Genomic DNA, 20,831 nt, shown 5'->3' with positions numbered 1-20,831 from the left:
GATAAATTGTCCAATCTAAAGGTCAGAGAGTAAAAATATTTTAACTTCAGTGACTTATAGACAACATTAAGAGGTCTAACTTGAATCTTCTCTGAGCCTCAAAGAGAGAAGGGACAGGGAAGAGAGTAGAAAAAATATTTGTAGAAATAATTGTCGGGCCGGCCCCGTGGCTTAGCGGTTAGGTGCGTGCTCTCCGCTGCCGGCGGCCCGGGTTCGGATCCCGGGTGCACACCGAGGCACCACTCCTCCAGCCATGCTGAGGCCGCGTCCCACATACAGCAACTAGAAGGATGTGCAGCTATGACAGACAACTATGTACTGGGGCTTTGGGGGAAAAATAAATAAATAAAATCTTTAAAAAAAAAAAAAAAAAGAAATAATTGTCAAAATTTGTTAAATTTTGTGAAATATATGCCAGAAGCTCAATGAACCCCTAGCAGGATAAATACAAAGAAAACCACATCTAGGCACATCATAGTTAAACATCAAAATTGAAGAGAATTTTTTAAAAAGCCACCTCTACACTAAAAAAAAGGCACAAAGGTACAAATGATGGCTAACTGCTCCTCAGAAACAATATTTGGCAAAAGACAAGAGAATGACATCTTAAAAGTGATGAACATTAAAAAAACTCTATGTGTGGTGATGGATGTTAACTACACTTATTGTGGTGATCCTTGTGCAATATAGAAATGTATCAAATCATTATGTTGCAAACCTGAAACTAATATAATGTTATATGTCAATTATATCTCAATAAAAAAACAATTATTATTGCATGAAAAATTGTTGAATAAATTTGATTTTTGAAATAAAAGATTGCTCTTGCTTTAAAATCACGGGACTTGATTTTAGGAATAATAAAATTTTATCCACAATTTTCCCCTTAGAAGGTTAAAAAGAAAAGTATGAGGAAACATATATTTTGATTATAAGTGACTATCTTCTGTGACTCTCGGTGCTCTTTCCAGATATGAATCAAAACCAGCAATGTCCCTATTTGAAAACATTAAGACAAAAAGAATCTACAAAAAAACAAAAGCTGTCAACTCAGAGTTTGATATAAACTAATAATATTATTCAATGAGGATAAACAAAGACATTTTAAGGTAAACTAGAGTTGAGAGCATATGCCACTTGTAGGACTGTACTTCAAGATATTTTAAAGGAACTTCTTCAGGTTGAAGTAAATGAAACCAGGTAGGAGCTCAGATATGTAGAAAGGAAAAAAAAAGCCCCAGAAATAGTTGATAAGTAATTAAATACCAGAAACTGTCTTTTTTTTCCCTCTTTATACCTTTGAAAGACAATTGACTGTTTAAATCAAAAACTATGACAGTCTACTGTGGAGCTCATAAAATATAAATATACAACCACAATAGCACAAAGGATAGGGGGGGTGTAAATGGAATTTTATTGCTGTGTAAATTTATTACTTTTTTTAATGTGAAGTAGTATGATATTAATCTAGATAGAATGTGATAAACTAAGACTGCATATTACGATCTCTAAACTAAACACAAATAAAAATACAAAGAAGTACAGCTAAAAAGCCAAGAAAAGAAATAAAATCAAATGCTAAAAACATTCTGTTAACCCAAAGAAAGGCAAGAAGGAACAGAAGAAAAAAAATGGGACACATATAAATCAAATAGAAAATTATAGACCTAAACCTGACTATTCAACAATTCATCAGAAAGACATAATAATTAAAAATGTGTATGCACCTAATAACAGAGCTTCAGAAAAATGAAGCAAAAACTGACAGAAATAGACATAAAGAAATAGAGAACATGAAAACACAAATGCGTAAAGATACATGCACCCCTATGTTCCTTGCGGCATTATTCATAATAGCCAAGACTTGGAAGCAACCTAGATGCCCATCAAGGGACAAATGGATAAAGAAGATGTGGTATAGATACACAATGGAATACTACTCAGCCATAAGAAATGATGAAATCCAGCCATTTGTGACAACATGGATGGACACTGAGGGTATTATGCAAAGTGAAATAAGTCAGAGGAAGAAAGTCAAATACCGTAAGATCTCACTCATAAGTAGAAGATAAAAACAAACAATCACATAGAGACAGAGATTGGATTGGTGGTTACCAGAGGGGAGGAAGGAGGGTGAAAGGGATGATTAGGAACATGTGTGTGGTGATGGATTGTAATTAATCTTTGGGTGGTGAACATGATGTAACCTAAACAGAAATCAAAATATAATGATGTAAACCTAAAAAAAAAAAAAGAAATGGAGAAGTTTAAACATCTCGCTGAGAATTGAAAGAACAAGGAGAAAAATGTGAGGATAGATTTACCTTATTTAGATCCCAAAACTAAATGATTAATTCCTAAGCAATCAGGATCTTATTTATTTATATATTTTTTGCAAATAACATTGCATTTTTAACAGAAAACAATGACACGAATTGTGTTTATAAATTGCATTTTGACTTCATCATGTATCATATACTGACAACACGTTTGGAGTGTAAGTTGGGCAAAGGTAAGTCCTTGTTCTAGATACTTTTTTATTATAGAAAATATTTTAAAATTTAGCTTTATTTTGTCATCAATTTTTCTTGCCATAAAGTTCATAAAATGGTATTTGCTGAGACTTTTGCACTCAAATCTAATGCTTTCTCTTGCACTGATTTTATATGAAATTAGCTTCCATGGGTTATAGTTCAGCCTTTAGAAACGTGATAAATACACAAATAAATGCTTACCTTAAAGACTAGTTCTCCTACCAAGCCATTCCATGTCCCATCTTCTTGTGGGCTTCCGTACTTGTGATCCGGTGCAACATAAATTTCATAGTTAAAACCCAGGTAGTTAGATAAGGCATCCAAAACATCAATGGAGAAGCCCTGGTATTTCTTCGGCTTACCCAGGACATTTTCAGAGACCATGACAAAAGGTTCCTCCTACACGGAAATAAGAGAAATCCTTGATGTCAAGCTATATTGCTCTCTCAAAGCAAAGATTAATTTTTCAAAGACTTGCTTACAAACGGTCTAAAAATTGCTTTTATACTTTGAGAGAATTAACTTAGATATATAATTTATGCATTATTAATGCATCATATTATTGAACAATCCTTAATCACTCAATTTCTTGTCATCTCTTATTAATTACTACCATATCAAAAATTAGATGAAAGTGACTATAAAACTTCAGGGGACATAAATTCATTTTCCTTGCCATCTCAGAATCAAAATTCATCAATAATAAAATCATATTTAAGAAACGATAAATTTATTGTATCTATCCTCAGGCATTTATTGTCTATGTATGTCAAAAATATGTAAAATAATATTTTAACAGATGTATTTTATATACAACTCTTGGAAAAGATCAAAAAATCTAAGAACATATAATTTAGCTAAAATTTATAACATCACATTTACTGGGAGTTATTTGCTAAGTAATTTTGAAACTTGGATGTAAACACACATTTCATTGCAAAAATAGCTTCTCTACTACTGCAATGAGAAATTCACTTACCTTTCTGGCAAATTGTGTAATTTAGCAAGTTCAGCAAATTGGTTTCTGCTTCCACCTCTTTTATCCTTTTGCATTTTTGTCCTCTTACAGTTAACAAATAGGCCCCTTTCACTTTTTAGAACACCTGGTGTTAAGAGAGCTCTATAGGTTTGAAACATGCTGGCAGACTACAGAAAATTAGAGAATCTATTCCTTAATTTCCTAAACTTGTTCAGAAATCTTTCAGCAACAGTAATATTTACAGATAACCATTCAGAGTGGATATAGTCTATTCAGCCCTTGGAGCAGGTTAAAATCTCTCCTGGGTCTAAGCCAGAATACCCGAAGATTTAATCCTGGGATCATTTTTCCTTAGGGACTCACAAAATAGCCTTTCTTGAGATGTAAAATAATACTTTGCTTTTGGCTTTTACTCAGACACTAAGTGCCTTATAAAATCACTGCATGTATTATAGGAATATTGTCTACCATAACATTCAATTTTCCCCTAAAATTACCATGAGATAAATTTTTGAGCTGTTCATAGCCAAGAGAGCTTCATTTTGCTCTAGTAATGTCTTTTTTTAAATAATGAAGATAAGTAACTAATATGTCTTTCACTTTGGATACCCAGAAGATCAGTTCTAAGTTTGATGCTCATCTACAATGATGTTGATATTATGTTATTTGTAATATTTTTTTAATCTTGGTTTTCTAAACTACTGATGTTTTCTCTTTTTAAAAATTAGGTCTTCTTTAATTGTATATGTCTTATCTTAGAGTGAAATTAATCAGTAAATGAATAGTTAGATAAAGGAGGTGGCTGCTATTTGTTCCCCAGTAGCTGTTCTCCTCTTCTTCACTAATTATAATTTATTTTTTTTCATTTTAGCAGTACTGAGAATAAAGACAATTCACATCTCCCTTTAGGCAAGGTGAGGCCACGTGACTAATTCTGGCCAATGTGAGGTATGCAGGTGCTCTGTGCTACTGTTTGTGTGTGCTTTCTACTTTTTTTCAGCTGGAAAGAACATGTAATGGCTGGAGCTCCAGTAACTATCTTAGACCACACATAGCAGAGAAACAGAAGACGCTATGTCCTTGACACCTGAAATGCTGTACCAGACTCTGACTAACTCTCTAGGATTTTAGAATGTCATAAAAAAAAAAAGTCTATCATTTCATTGCCACTGCTAAGCTCCTAATTTTTTTCCTTTTATTGTAGTATTTGATGCTAATGAACATTGATAAATAGACAGATCAATAGATAAGAGATTTTGAGAATGAATGAAAATTTCTGATAACATTGACTTTAATCTAAATGATATCAAATGAGTGAAATGTAAAAATTCAATCAATCCCTTAATATTATGTGTAAAATACAGAACATTTTGATGACTCTAAATATTTATATATTTTAAAACATATAATAAACTTCCAGATAATTGGCAGAGGTTGCTATTGTTCATTTGGTTGTTGGGGCAAGATACAGACCTAGCCAAAGACTATGCATTGCACAAATACTCTGAAGTAGGTCATGAGGTCATAAAATCAGAATAGATAAAGAAATTCCAAAATAAAGATTATATTCAGAGAACATGTAAATAAGATCAGGAAATTCTAGAATTAATTGGGCATTGATAGTACATTGGGTTGTAAATGCTGGCAATAGAGAGAGTGTACTCATGTCCTTATACACATCTCATTCATTGCTATATTTTGAACATCTATCCATTGACAAACCAATAGAAAGATGATTCATGAAAGATCTTATTTGACTGGTGTCCCTAAAAATAATTTTGAACCATATGTATCTTCTATTTATCTATTTATCCAAATATTATCTATGTGGCAAAAAATAATGTCACAATATATGCTTTGATATAAAATGACAGTGATTTTTTCCCATTTTTACTCATATCTCTTTAGAACAATTATTTAATGTGCTAAATTATGTTATATTTCCTTAATATGCTCAACTTCCCTCTAGAAATAATTTTTAATTCCAATTTTGTAAGTAAATCCCTAGGCAAATAGATCTCTTGCAGACGTGTGTTGTCAAAATCTAGTTCTAGCAACATCAGCTAGCATTGATTAAAGATGCAGAATAGAAATGGTTCTAATAAAAGGCCTTTTAAAGAGGGTTGATGAATTATTGATGAATATGCTTTTTAAATTTTATGCCCTAAATAAACCCTCATTACATCCTATCACTTCTCTTCTAGATCAATGTTTTTAAGCTCTATTACAGATTTGGATCGCTATTCATAAATTCTACCTCAGACCAATTGTGCTTTGTGAGGACAACCAGCCAATATATTGGACAGGTAAACACAGCAACAGAAATTAGATTGAATCTCTGGGACCTATAAAAGAAAAAATACTTGTTCCTTCTCTATGGCAATACTGAGTTAGGCTTAATCACTTTTATCTATGCACCTATTTCAAAAGTTATTCACTCATTGACTCATCCTTTTAACATGCATTAAGCAGCTACTGCATCAGGTTACTACACTCAATATAGTGAGAGATATGGTAAAAAGTCAAGGGCATCACTTTCAAATAATCATAACATAGTGTTGGGAAAAGCCAAGTACTCAAAAAATAAAAAGCAAAATAAAACAACACACACCAAAACTGCTACAAACACACACAAGGGAAATAGAACCAAAACTGTAAAAAAAAAAAAAAAAATCGCCATTTTGGGGGTTACCAGCTATGTACTATTTTAACAGATAAGAAAAATTAGGAACAAAGTTTCAACTCAAGGTCACACAGCAAGTTACAGAAGAGGAAGTCATCGTAATTCATCTTACTTCTACTTGATCTCTTTGAACCTCAAAATTTTCAACCTATGGATTAAAATCTAGGACACGATAATTTGTCTCAAATTTTAATGTGATTTACGGTACTGTGAGCCTGGTGGAGACTCCAGCTGCCTGACAGAAAAAAACACAATCTTCCTGGAGGAAAGTATCTTCATCTTAGGGCTTACATTATTCTTTCAAATAATTGTTTGACTATAATGTCCAAAACAAAGGCCGAAGATATCATGTAAAAGGAAATTATATTTCATATATAGAACCAGTAGAAATAATACACAACAAAAATAGATCCTTCAAGAACTCAGATACTAAAATTTTCAGATGCATACTATAAACATTATGTTTAATATGTTTAAAAAAATAAAAGGTAATTTTTTTTATTGGCAGGAAACTGGAAACTATAGGAAGGGTCATTACAGAATTTAAAAATTACTAAATAGAAATTTAAGAATTAGAAAAGACAATAACCAAAGTTAAGAACTTAATGACTGAGTTTTTTAGCAGATTACAAACAGGTGAAAAGAAAATTAGTGACCTGTAATAGGTCAGAATTAATATCCAGGGTGCAAAGGAATGAACAAATAGAAAATCCCAAAGCAAGAGTAAAGAGATGAGAAGCAGAAAGAGGGGAACTCTGATAATCTCAAATATTGCTAAGGATATGAATAAACAGGAGCTATCCTTCACTCTTGCTGGATGTTTAAATTGTTGCAACCACTTTGGAAAACATTTTGACATATCTAGTAGAGAATGAAAATATTTAAATGCAAGTTAACTTTGCCTGTTTTTGGGTATTACATAAATATTCACCTAGTATGAAGATATGGATAGCTGTGTCCTAGCAATTTCACTGCTTGGGTATGAACACTAGAGAATCGTGGGGACCAAAATACATGCCCAAGAAAGTTTATGCTGCATTGTTTGTAATAGCTCAAATCTGGAAATAATCTAAAAATCCAAATGTCCATCGATATGGGAAAGATAAATATATTGTGGTATATTGATGCAATGTAATATCTTTTTTATTATTATTATTACTTTTTAAAATTTTTTGTTTATTGCAGTAACATTGGTTTATAACATTGTATGAATTTCAGGTGTACATCATTATACTTCTATTTCTGCATAGATTACATCATGTTCACCACCCAAATACTAATTACAACCCATCACCACACACATGTGCCAAATTATCCCTTTTGCCCTCCTCCCTCCCGACTTCCCCTCTGGCAACCACCAATCCAATCTCTGTCCCTATGTGTTTGTTTGTTGTTGTTATTATCTACTACTTAATGAGGGAAATCATACGGTATTTGACCTTCTCCCTCTGACTTATTTCACTTTGCATAATACCCTCAATGTCCATCCATGTTGTCACAAATGCCTGGATTTCATCGTTTCTTATGGCTGAGTAGTATTCCATTGTGTATATATACCACATCTTCTTTATCCATTCGTCCCTTGATGGGCACTTAGGTTGCTTCCAAGTCTTGGCTGTTGTGAATAACGCTGCAATGAACACAGGGGTGCATGTACCTTTACAAATTGGTGTTTTCAAGTTCTTTGGATAAATACCCAGCAGTGGGATGGCTGGATCATACGGTAGTTCTATCCTTGATTTTTTGAGGAATCTCCATACTGTTTTCCATAGTGGCTGCACCAGTTTGCAGTCCCACCAGCAGTGTATGAGAGTTCCCTTCTCTCCACATCCTCTCCAACACATGTTGTTTCCTGTCTTGTTAATTATAGCCATTCTGACAGGTGTGAGGTGATATCTCGTAGTTTTGATTTGCATTTTCCTGATAGTTAATAATGTTGAACATCTTCTCATGTGTCTGTTGGCCATCTGTAAATATTCTTTGGAGAAATGTCAGTTCAGGTCTTTTGCCCATTTTGTAATTGGCTTGTTAGAATTTTTGTTGTTGAGATGCATGTGTTCTTTATGTATTTTGGAGATTAACCCCTTATCAGATGTATGGTTTGCAAATAACTTCTCCCAATTGTTAGGTTGTCTTTTCGTTTTGTTGATGGTTTCCTTTGCTGTGCAGAAGCTTTTTAGTTTGATGTAGTCTCATTTGTTTATTTTTTCTATTGTTTCTCTTGCCCAGTCAGACATGGTGCTTGAAAATATGTTGCTAAGACAGATGTCGAAGAGCGTACTCCCTATGTTTTCTTCTAGAGGTTTCATAGTTTCAGGTCTTACATTCAAGTCTTTAATCCATTTGGAGTTAATTTTTGTGTATGGTGTAAGGTAAGGGTCTACTTTCATTTTTTTGCATGTGGCTATCCAGTTTTCCCAACACCATTTGTTGAAGAGACTTTATTTTCTCCACTGTATGTTCTTGGCTCCTTTGTCGAAGATTAGCTGTCCATAGATGTGTGGGTTTATTTCTGGGCTTTCGATTCTATTCCATTGATCTGTGTGTCTGTTTTTGTGCCAGTACCATGCTGTTTTGGTTACTATAGCTTTGTAGTATATTTTGAAATCAGGGAGTGTGATACCTCCAGCTTTGTTCTTTTTTCTCAGGATTCCTTTAGCTATTCGGGGTCTTTTGTTGTCCCATAAAAATTTTAGTATTCTTTGTTCTATTTCTTTTTTTTTTTAATAATTTTATTTATTATTTTTTCCCCCAAAGCCCCAGTAGATAGTTGTATGTCATAGCTGCACATCCTTCCAGTTGCTGTATGTGGGACATGGCCTCAGCACGGCCAGACAAGTGGTGCGTCGGTGCGTGCCCGGGATCTGAACCCAGGCCTCCAGCAGCGGAGCGCGTGCACTTAACCGCTAAGCCACAGGGTCGGCCCTCTTTGTTCTATTTCTATGAAAAATGTCATTGGAACTTTCATAGGGATTGCATTGAATCTATAGATTGCTTTAGGAAGTATGGACATCTTTTTTTTTTTTTTTTTTTTTTTTTAGATTTTATTTATTTATTTTTTCCCCCAAAGCCCCAGCAGATAGTTGTATGTCATAGCTGCACATCCTTCTAGTTGCTGTATGTGGGACACGGCCTCAGCATGGCCGGAGAAGCGGTGCGTCGGTGCACGCCCGGGATCCGAACCCGGGCCGCCAGCAGCGGAGCGTGTGCACTTAACCGCTAAGCCACCGGGCCGGCCCTGGACATCTTAATTATGTTAATTCTTCCAATCCAAGAGCACGGAATATCTTTCCATTTCTTTGTGTCTTCTTCAATTTCTTTCAGCAATGTTTTATAGTTTTTGGTGTACAGATATTTCATCTCTTTGGTTAAGTTTATTCCTAGATATTTTATTCTTTTTGTTGCAATTGTAAATGGGATGGTATTCTTAATTTCTCTTTCTGCTACTTCGTTGTTAGTGTATAGAAATGCAACTGATTTTTGTATGTTGATTTTGTATCCTGCAACTTTACCATATTCGTTTATTACTTCTAAAAGTTTTCTGGTGGATTCTTTGGGGTTTTCTATATATAAAATCATGTCATCTGCAAATAGTGAGAGTTTCACTTCTTTCTTTCCAGTTTGGATCCCTTTTATTTCTTTTTCTTGCCTGATTGCTCTGGCTAGGACTTCCAGTACTATGTTAAATAGGAGTGGTGACAGTGGGCATCCTTGTCTGGTTCCTGTTCTTAGAGGGATAGCTTTCAGTTTTTCACCATTGAGGATGATATTAGCTGTGGGTTTGTCATATATGGTCTTTATTATGTTGAGGTACTTTCCTTCTATACCCATTTTATTCAGAGTTTTTATCATAAATGGATGCTGTATCTTGTCAAATGCTTTCTCTGCATCTATTGAGATGATCATGTGATTTTTATTCTTCATTTTATTAATGTGGTGTATTACGTTGATTGATTTGCAAATGTTGAACCATCCCTGCATCCCTGGAATAAATCCCACTTGATCATGGTGTATAATCTTTTTAATGTATTGTTGTATGCGATTTGCTAGTATTTTGTTGAGGATTTTTGCATCGATGCTCATCAGTGATATTGGCCTGTAATTTTCTTTTTTTGTGTTGTCTTAGTCTGGTTTTGGTCTCAGGGTAATGTCAGCTTCGTAGAATGAGTTAGGGAGCTTCTCCCCCTCCTCAATTTTTTGGAAGAGTTTGAGAAGGATAGGTATTAAGTCTTCTTTGAATGTTTGGTAGAATTCACCAGGGAAGCTATCTGGTCCTGGACTTTTATTTTTGGGTAGGTTTGTGATTACTGTTTCGATCTCCTTACTGGTGATTGGTCTATTCAAATTCTCTATATCCTCTTGATCCAGTTTTGGAAGGTTGTATGATTCTAAGAATTTATCCATTTCTTCCAGATTGTTGAATTTGTTGGCATATAGCTTTCATAGTATTCTTTTATAATCTTTTGTATTTCTGAGGCGTCTGTTGTCATTTCCCTTCTTTCATTTCTGATTTTACTTATTTTAGCCTTCTGTCTTTTTTTCTTGGTGAGTCTAGCTAAAGGTTTGTCAATTTTGTTTATCTTTTCAAAGAACCAGCTCTTGGTTTTATTGATGCAATGTAATATCAAACAGCTTAACATTGGAGAAACTAGAGCTATACACAATAACATGAATGGACTTTTAAAAGAACAATGTTGAGTGAAAAAAGCAATACTAAGAGAAAACAGTTTAATTCCATTTTTGTAACATTCAAAAACAGGTATAATTAACTGTGTCTGTAAGGATTCACACCCAGGTGGAGACACTATAAAGAAAATCAAGGATTCCATCGTCTCAGGGTGCTTACCTCTGGGATGCTGGGGAGGGTATGCTTGGAAAGATGTACAAGAAAAGATGGCTCCTGTGGTCGTGACAGCATTCTATTTTTTGTTCTGGGTAGTGGTTACCTGAGTGTTACTTTATTATTCAGTAATTAATGGTTTAAGCTTTTTTCTTTGTGGGTGTTACATTGCAATATAAACAAAAATAAAGAAAAACTATGCTAAATGAGACCAGAAAATGGAGGGCATTGAAGCCATATGAAGGATTCTGCCTTTTATTTGGCAGGGATCTGGAGCCTTGTGGAAAGGGAATAGCATAATCAGAAGGAATTTTGAGAGCAGAGTGAAGAAGGAATTGTGGCAGAAGCGAGAACCAGGGGATCTTTGCAACAGCACAGATGACAGGAGATTATAGCCTGTGCCTATTTAACATATATTTTCAAAGTGTATGTAGGTGGCTTTGAGTCTTCTATTATAGGGACAGAGAGAGGAAAAAGAAATTATAAAAATTACGTCTTTAAAATTCATTTTCCAGCAATTAGTTTCCAAGAGTATTAATAGGACTGAGTCTGTCTAAGCTGGTGAAAACCTGTCTGCCTATTAAATGAAAACAAATTGCAGATTCCTATTTGCTGATCATTTGGATGACAGATTCTCTAAGCACAATCCTCACCAACTTATCAATGAAGCTTTCACAGAAGCCCTGCAGTTTATCAATCTAAGTGCATTAGCATGAGGATCCATAGACCTGCTGTAGAAAAGAGTGTTTCAGTGGTTGATAATTTTCATATTAGCAAGGATTTATTCACATCACTTGTTGGTTTATTAGATAATAACCTCATAATTCTGAATTTGTATTCAGTCACTTAAAAAATCTCATGTTAATTTCTTAGTTGATTTACAACACTGTTTGAAACTTGCAGATTTTGTAGTTAATTCCAATATTTTAATAACTATACAATATTTTTTGTGAGTGATAGAGTTTGAAAAAAGCATCTGATGTTTTTGATAGGTACAAGTAACAAGCTCTACTGTAAGGCTTTAGCAAGTGCTGTTTAGGGGTTTTTATATACCTGTGATGCAAGGCTTCACAGAATGCCAGGATGGCCAAAACTAGGAATGAGTCACTGGAAATTCCTTACAATTCTGCTCACACATGCAGTAGACTTTAAGACATTAAAAAGAGAATGAGAATATTTCTTAATGGCCTGTTTAAAAATTTTTTCCCCCACAAAACATGCTCCTGGCTGAAGCAAACAAAAGTTGTCTTTATGTACAGGGTGAGCTTACATTTTGCTTAAGGATGACACATTCCACTTTGATTATGCAGAATTAATGACCACCATTCTCCTTGGAAAAAACTTCATTATTTTCTATAGACCATATATGAATATTAGAACCTTCTATAAGTTAAAAAATGCAAAATGTGTGGAATTTGTTATTAAAAAGAAATCAAGACACTGGCATAGGAAAACAAATGTGAGGAACATCTGGAGAGGAATAAACAATCTGGGTGTTGTAAAAGAAAAGAATATTTGAGTTGCATGGAGAGAAGAAAAGCAGGTCACAGAGATATGCAATGAAAACAGTTTAAAAAGAGCTTTTGCAGGAGGATTTTATGGAGGAGCAAATGTTTAGAAAACATCGCATTAAACTTTTAAAATCCTTGCTTAAATATTTTTATCAGACAATAAGATTAAAATTATAAATGATAAAAGTAAATAAAAATTTTAGTCATTCTAACTTCCTAAAACCATACCTTACATATTATTTCCAATTCCTATTTTGTAAACATTTATTTAAATATAAAAATACTTTAAATCGAGAGTGACATCAGCATGATGGCAGAGTGAGCTTTCCCCGTAGACACTCCCCGCTAAGTTACAACCAAAAGGACACTCATATACCAACATAGGACATTCACACAACACAAAAGACGTCTGAGAGACTCATACAGCCATAAACGTCTGAAGGTGGAGGTGCTGGAACCCCCAGAGGAAGTAGAAGGGGGTAAGGAGAACTCCTCTGCTTCCCAAAGGACAGCAACCCTGGGACTGGGTCTGCGCGGCTCTGAGAGAGAGAGAGGGGAGGGCCAGCTCTCCATGGGAAAACCATCGCTTTCCAAGTTCTCTCACAGCCTGTGGGAAATTCCCATATGGAGGGGACTGAACTGTTGTGGGAGTGCCTTCATCAAGCCAGCACCCCAGGAGAACAGATAGTGAGGGAAATGCGAGAAGCCCCCGGAATCGGGCAGACGAAAGAAAGAGCCCCCTCCCCTGACCCTGGCAAAACTCAATGACAAAGAAAAGATATTAAGGGCAGCAAGACAAAAAAAAAATAATAATAATAATGTACAAAGGAATCCCAATCAGGCTCTCAGCCGATTTCTTGGCAGAAACTCTACAGGCTGGGAGAGAGTGGAATGATATATTCAAAATTCTGAAAAACAAAAACTTTCAGCCAAGATTACTCTCTCCAGTGAAAATATCCTTCAGATATGATGGAGAAATGATAACTATCTCAGATAAACAGAAGCTAAAGGAGTTCATTGCCACAAGACCCCCACTACAAGAAATGTTCAAGATGGCCCTTATGCCTGAAAAAAAAGAGAAAGGGGATACAAAGCTTTGAGCAAGGAGAAAAACAGGTAGACAAAATCATAAAAATTGCAGCTCTCTATCAGAATAGGGTAGCAAAGACATAATTATAACATCAAAGATTAAGGGAAGGAAAATATCAAAAATAAATATTACCTCACCACTTTAAAAACCAACTCACAACACAAGGTGGAATAAATTGTGACAATAACTTAGAAGGGGAAGAGGAAAAGGATGGAACTGACTTAGTCTAAGGAAATAAGAGGCCATCAGAAAATGGACTATCTCATCTATGAGATTGTTTTATACAAACCTCATGGTAACCACTAAACAAATGAACAGAACAGAGACACATACAATAAATAAAGAGAAAACTAAGAAAACCATCATACAGAACTACCAAACTGAATTGGTAGTCCGAAACACCTGGGACAAGAAACAAAGCAAATGCAACAGGACTGGAAAATGAGTGATAAAATAGCAATGTGAAGCCCTCATATATCAATAATCATTCTAAATGTAAATGGATTGAATTCTCCAATCAAAAGACACAGAGTGGCAGGATGGATTAAAAAACAAGACCCAACAATATGCTGCCTCCAAGGAACACATCTCAGCTCTAAAGACAAACACAGGCTCAGAGTGAAAGGATGGAAGACAATACTCCAAGCTAATGGCAAACAAAAGAAAGCAGGTGTTGCAATACTTATATCAGACAAAGCAGACTTCAAGATAAAACAGGTAATGAGAGACGAAGAGGGGCAATATAATGACAAAATGGACTCTCCAACAAGAAGATATCATTTATAAATATATATGCACCCAACACAGGAGCACCAAAGTACATATAAGAACTATTGACAAACCTAAAAGGAGATATTAACAACAACACAATAATAATAATCGGCTTAACATCCCACTTACATCAATGGATAGATCATCCAGACAGAAAATCAATAAGGAGATAGTGGACTTAAACAAAAAACCAGGCAAGATGGACTTAACAGATATATATAGAGCACTCCATCTAAACACAGCAGATTACACATTCTTCTCAAGCGCGCATGGAACATTCTTTAGGATAGACCATATGTTGGGAAACAAGGCAAGCCTGTATAAATTTAAGAAGATTGAAATCATAACAAGCATCTTTTCTGACCATAATGCTATGAAACTGGAAAGCAACTATAAGAAAAAAACTGGGAAAGTGACAAAGACCTAGAGACTAAACAACATGATACTGAACAACCAATGGATCATTGAAGAAATTAAAGAAGAAATAAAAAAAATCTGGAGACAAATGAAAATACACTATACCAACTCATACGGGATGTAGCTAACGTGGTCCTGAGAGGGAAACTCATAGCTATACAGGCCCACCTTAACAAACAAGAAAAATCCCAAATAACCAACCTTAATCTACTCCTAAGAGAATTAGAAAAAGAAGAACAAACAAAGCCCAAAGTCAGCAGAAGGAGGGAAGTAATAAAAATTAGAGCAGAGATAAATGAAATTGAAACCAAAAAAACAGTAGAAAGGATCAATGAAACTAAGAGCTGGTTCTTTGAGTAGATAAATAAGATTGACAAACCCTTAGCCAGACTCACTAAGAAAAAAAGAGAGAAGGCTCAAATAAATAAAATTAGAAATGAAAGAGAAGAAATTACAATGGACACCACAGAAATACAAAGGATTATAAGAGAATACTGTGAAAAACTATATGCCAACAAATTGGACAACCTAGAAGAAATGGATAAATTCTTAGACTCGTACAATCTCCCAAAACTGAATCAAGAAGAAATAGAGACTCTGAAAAGACCAATCACAAGTAAAGAGACTGAAACAGTAGTCAAAAAGCTCCCCAAAAATAAAAGTCCAGGACCAGATGCTTTCTCTGGAGAATTTCACCAAACATTCAAAGAAGACTTAATACCTGTCCTTCTCAAACTATTCCAAAAAATAGAGGAAGATGAAACACTTCCTAAGACATTCTACGAGGCCAACATCACCCTGATTCCAAAGCCAGACAAGGACAATACAAAGAAGGAAAATTACAGGCCAATATCACTGATGAACATAGATGCAAAAATCCTCAACAAAATATTGGCGAACCGAATACAGCAATACATTAAAAAAACCATACACCATGATCAAGTGGGATTTATACCAGGGACACGGGGATGGTTCAACATCCACACATCAATCAGTGTGATACACCACATTAACAAAATGAGGAATAAAAACCACATGATCATCTCAATAGATGCAGAGAAGACATTTGACAAGACACAACATCTGCTTATGATAAAAACTCTCCACAAAATAGGTATAGAAGGAATGTACCTCAGCATAATAAAGGCCATATATGACAAACCCACAGCCAACATCATACTCAATGGGGAAAAACCGAAAGCCTGTTCTCAGTTCCTCTGAGAACAGGAACAAGACAAGGATGCCCACTCTCACTACTCTGATTATTCAACATAGTACTGGAGGTTTTGGCCAGAACATTTAGGCAAGAAATAAGAATGAAAGGAATCCAAATAGGGAATGAAGAAGTGAAACTCTGTTTGCAGACGACATGATTTTATATATAGAAAACCCTAAAGAATTCATCAGAAAACTATTAGAAATAATCAACAACTACAGCAAAGTTGCAGGGTACAAAATCAACTTACAAAAATCAGTTGCATTTCTATACTTTAATAACGAACTAACAGAAAGAGAACTCAAGAAGACAGTCCCATTGACAATCACAACCAAAAGAATAAAATATCTAGGAATATATTTAACCAAGGAGGTGAAAGACCTATACAATGAAAACTATAAGACATTATTGAAAAAAATCTATGATGACATAAAAAAATGGAAAGACATCCCATGCACATGGATTGGAAGAATAAACATAGTTAAAATGTCCATACTACCTAAGGCCGTCTACAGGTTCAATGCAATCTCAATCAGAATCCCAATGATATTCTTCATGGAAAGAGAACAAAAAATACTAAAATTCATATGAGGTAACAAAAAACCCCTAATAGCAAAAGCAATCCTGAGAAAAAAGAACAAAGCTAGAGACAGCACAATCCCTGACTTCAAAATATACTACAAGGCTATAATAATTAAAACAGCATGGTACTGGTACAAAAAATAGACACACAGCTCAACAGAACAGAATTGAAAGCCCAGAAATAAAACCACACATCTATGGACAGCTAATCTTTGACAAAGGAGCTAAGAAGATACAATGGAGAAAGGAAAGTCTCTTCAATAAATGGTGCTGGGAAAACTGGACAGCCACATGCAAAAGAATGAAAGTAGACCATTATATTTCGCCATACACAAAAATTAACTCAAAATGGATCAAAGACTTGAAGGTAAGACCTGAAACTATAAAACTCCTGGAAGAAAATATAAGCAGTACACTCTTTGACATTGATCATAGAGGGATCTTTTCGAATTCCATGTCTACACGGACAAGGGAAACAAAAGAAAAAATAAACAAGTGGGACTTCATCAGACTAAAGAGCTTCTGCAAGGCAAATGAAACCAAAATCAAAATGAAAAGACCACCCATCAGCTGGGAGAAAGTATTTGCAAAGCATATATCTGACAAGGGGTTAATCTCCATAATATATAAAGAACTCACACAACTGAACAACAACAAAAAAAAGAATCTGATCAAAAAATGGGCAGAGGATATGAACAGACATTTTCCAAGGAAGATATACAGATGGCCAATAGGCACACGAAAGATGTTCAACATCACTAATCATCAGGGAAATGCAAATCAAAACCACACTAAGGTATCAACTTACACCTATAAGAATGGCTATAATCACCAAGACAAAAGATAACAAATGTTGGAGAGGATGTGGAGAAAAGGGAACCCTCATTCACTGCTGGTGGGAATGTAAACTGGTGCAGCCTCTATGGAAAACAGTATGGAGATTCCTCAAAAAATTAAAAATAGAAATACCTCGTGATCCAGCTATCCCACTACTGGGTTTCTACCCAATGAACCTGAAATCAACAATCCAAAGAGGCTTATGCACCCCTATGTTCATTGCAGGATTATTCACTATAGCCAAGAAGTGGAAGCAATCTAAGTGTCCCTCAACTGATGATTGGATAAAAAAGATGTGGTCTATATATATATATATACAACGGAATACTACACAGCCATAAAAAAAGTACAAAATTGTCCCATTTGCAACAACATGGATGGACCTGGAGGGTATTATGTTAAGCAAAATAAGCCAGACAGAGAAAGACAAACACTGTATGACTTCACTCATATGTGGAATATAAACTAACACACAGACAGAGAGAACAGTTTGGTGGTTACCAGGGGGAAGTCAGTTGGGGGGTGGGCACAAGGGGTGAAGGGGCAATTTATATGGTGACTGACAAATAATAATGTACAACTGGAAACTCACAATGTTATAAACCATTGTGACATCAATAAAAAAAATAAATTGAACATAAAGTTAAAGCTATTAGTATGCAAGGTAATTCATTTAAAAATAAAATGTTTGGGGGCCAGCCAGGTGGTGTAGCAGTTAAATGTGCGAGCTCTGCTTTGGCGGCCCGGGTTCAGATCCCGGGCACGCACTGATGCACCACTTGTCAAGCCATGCTGTGGTAGCGTCCCATGTAAAGTAGTGGAAGATGGGCATGGATGTTAGCTCAGGGCCGGTCTTCCTCAGCAAAAAGAGGAGGATTGGCATCGGATGTTAGCTCAGGGCTGATCTTCCTCACAAAAAAAAATAAGTAAATAAAATAAAATGTTTGATTTTATACATTGCTTTCAAATTATGAAATAGTGACATTTTAGTGACTTAGAGGCTAATGGAGAGTAGCAAAACAAAAAAATATGTTCATTTTGTTTTCATGAGAATCTGAAAGAAATATAGGATACTGTAACTGGGAATACAAGGTTATCAAGGACAATAGGCAATCACAATGATCCTAAGTACATTAGTTCTCATTTATTGGTTTTTCCTAGCATGCATTTGAAGGTACATTTTAGGAGGCTAAGATTTTATGGACCATATGATTACCATATACAACTTAGAAATACCAGACTCTCAGGTTGCTTCCTGAATATGAGTGCTGGATAATATTTTCTGTTTGTTTGGTCCAAGTCTTTATTATTTTGCTAAATTTAACACCTAAGTGAATCTGACAAGTGTATAGCCACATGTAAGAGTCAGTTCTATTCCATAAATATTGTTAAAGTTTACTAGGTACAGAGTACTTTAAGTGCAGTTATCTCAAGGAAACTATCAAGAGCATGTTTTGAGATACAGCATATGACAGCTATAGGGAGTGACTGGCTGTACCAAATGCCAGAATTGTACAAAATATTTAACTGAAGAACTTGGTAACGTATGACTTCAGAATGATGATGACGTCTACAAACTCTCTGGTGGATATAGTCAAATTCCTGTTAAAATATTGTCAAGACCAATAATGTTAAAAATGTCAGCAGAACGTTATGATACGACTTATTTTCTGTCAGGATACAAAAACATTTAATAAATATAAACTGAAGCTAATTAAATGTCAGAATATAGTGAACAGCCATGTAAAATTAAACTTGGGATGTTTTAGGACTAGTGGTATTTCTATCCAAAATAATATTACTTACAGGAAAATAGCAGAAGTTCAAATATTTATTCAGTCATTCAGGAGACTGTTAATACCTGGCACTCGGTATTATTACGATAGTGGACAAAGCAAACAGTAAACAGACACCTCTATCCTTCTAGACCGACATTCTAATGGGAGTGATAGACAATCAACAAAGTAAGTGATGTATATGTTATGTCAGATGGTGGTAAGTACTGTGGGGGAAGATTAAACAAGTGCTGAGAACAACGAGCATGTGAGAAAGAGCTGTACCTTCGATTAGGAAGAGCCTCTGTAGAAGGAGCATTCCAGACTCAGGAAAGAGTAAGTGCAAATGTGTCAGGAGTCTGTCTGACATGTTTGAGAGACAGAGGGACACCAGTGTGGCAGGAACTGAGGGAGCTAGGGTCAGACAGGGAGAGTCCCAGAGGAAATGCATGTGTGTTGGGTGGAACCTAAACAGGCCCTTTAAGGCTCTGAGCAGAGAAGGGACGTGATCTGACATGTTTCACAGTTTACCAGACAGCTGACAGTTATTATTGACAAACAGACTGGAAAAGGCAACGACAGAAGGTAGGAGATCAATTAGGAGTCCTTTGCAATAAACCGGAAGTGAGCTGATCATAACTTGGTAATAAAATGGATTTGAGGAGGAGGAATCGGACTCTTGGTATCTTTTGAAGGTGGAACTGATGGGATTCGCTGATATACTACTGGATGTGGCGTTAACAAGTACTTAGTGAGAAGTGACGTCATGCTCTGCCATACTTCCTGGAGATCCTCAGGGGAGGCATCAGTCTTTAGAAGAGTGTGCACTTCCGAGGCTGTCCCTGAGTGTTTTTATTTGGGGTATGTATGATCATTCTATTAGAGTTCCAATTAATAGACAAAGTCCTCAAGGCAAATGTTCAATACAAAATCAAAGACAGTGTTTTGTAAAAACCTTCAGCACTGAATACAAAATTAATACTCATTCAAATGTAATGGAAGGAAGCATGAAACTGTACCCTTTCTTTTTTTCCTGCACATTTGTGACTCATATAATCAGTTAAAAGAGAAATAATATTTATTCAAGGAAAGAACAATCATTAAAATTATCATAATCTTTAAAGCTTAAATTTTAAAAGGACAAAGTTCAATAGCAAACATTGAGGGTGAATTATTTATTTTTGTTCTCTTAACAAACCTTTGGGAAATATAAATTAAAACAAGATGAATTATTTTATTTATTGCCCATCAGATTGGCAAGGATGAAAAAGAATGTTAATGTTTATCAGCAAGCGTGTGAGTTACCAGGCTTTCTTATACACTATTTGTGTGAGGTAAAATTGCTACAGCACTTCAAGAAAACAAATTCACAGTAGGAAAGCAAATGACTTCAAAATTTCATATTATTTCTTCTGGTAATTTTATATCTAAGGAAGTAATCATATATAAGCACAAGTGTTATCTAAAAGTGTTATCTGCTCATTGCAACTTTTCCAGTGAGAACTTGAAAACAAACTAAATGCCCAACAATTAGGGATTGCTTTATTTTAAAAAAGGGTATCTGTGTGATAGACTACCACACAGAACAGTCACTTG

The 20,831-nt window shown here is 35.2% G+C and overlaps 1 protein-coding gene across 4 annotated transcripts in view; it reads right to left on the bottom strand.

Annotated features, from left to right (window-relative positions):
* The window catches only part of GRID2 (glutamate ionotropic receptor delta type subunit 2), a 1,475,972-nt gene that overhangs the window by 357,237 nt on the left and 1,097,904 nt on the right, over positions 1 to 20,831 (bottom strand). For all 4 annotated transcript variants that reach the window (XM_087434598.1, XM_087434599.1, XM_004430960.3 and 1 more), the window contains one exon: positions 2,736 to 2,933. In XM_087434598.1, coding sequence (XP_087290724.1) covers positions 2,736 to 2,933 — 198 coding nt within the window. The remainder of the gene's footprint in view (positions 1 to 2,735; positions 2,934 to 20,831) is intronic.

The sequence above is a fragment of the Ceratotherium simum genome, chromosome 8 (assembly GCF_057802395.1).
Source record: "Ceratotherium simum simum isolate JZ-2026a chromosome 8, ASM5780239v1, whole genome shotgun sequence".
Lineage (NCBI taxonomy): Eukaryota > Metazoa > Chordata > Mammalia > Perissodactyla > Rhinocerotidae > Ceratotherium > Ceratotherium simum.
The sequence above is the reverse complement of the archived record's forward strand: the minus strand, read 5'-3'. Positions and strand labels throughout refer to the sequence as shown.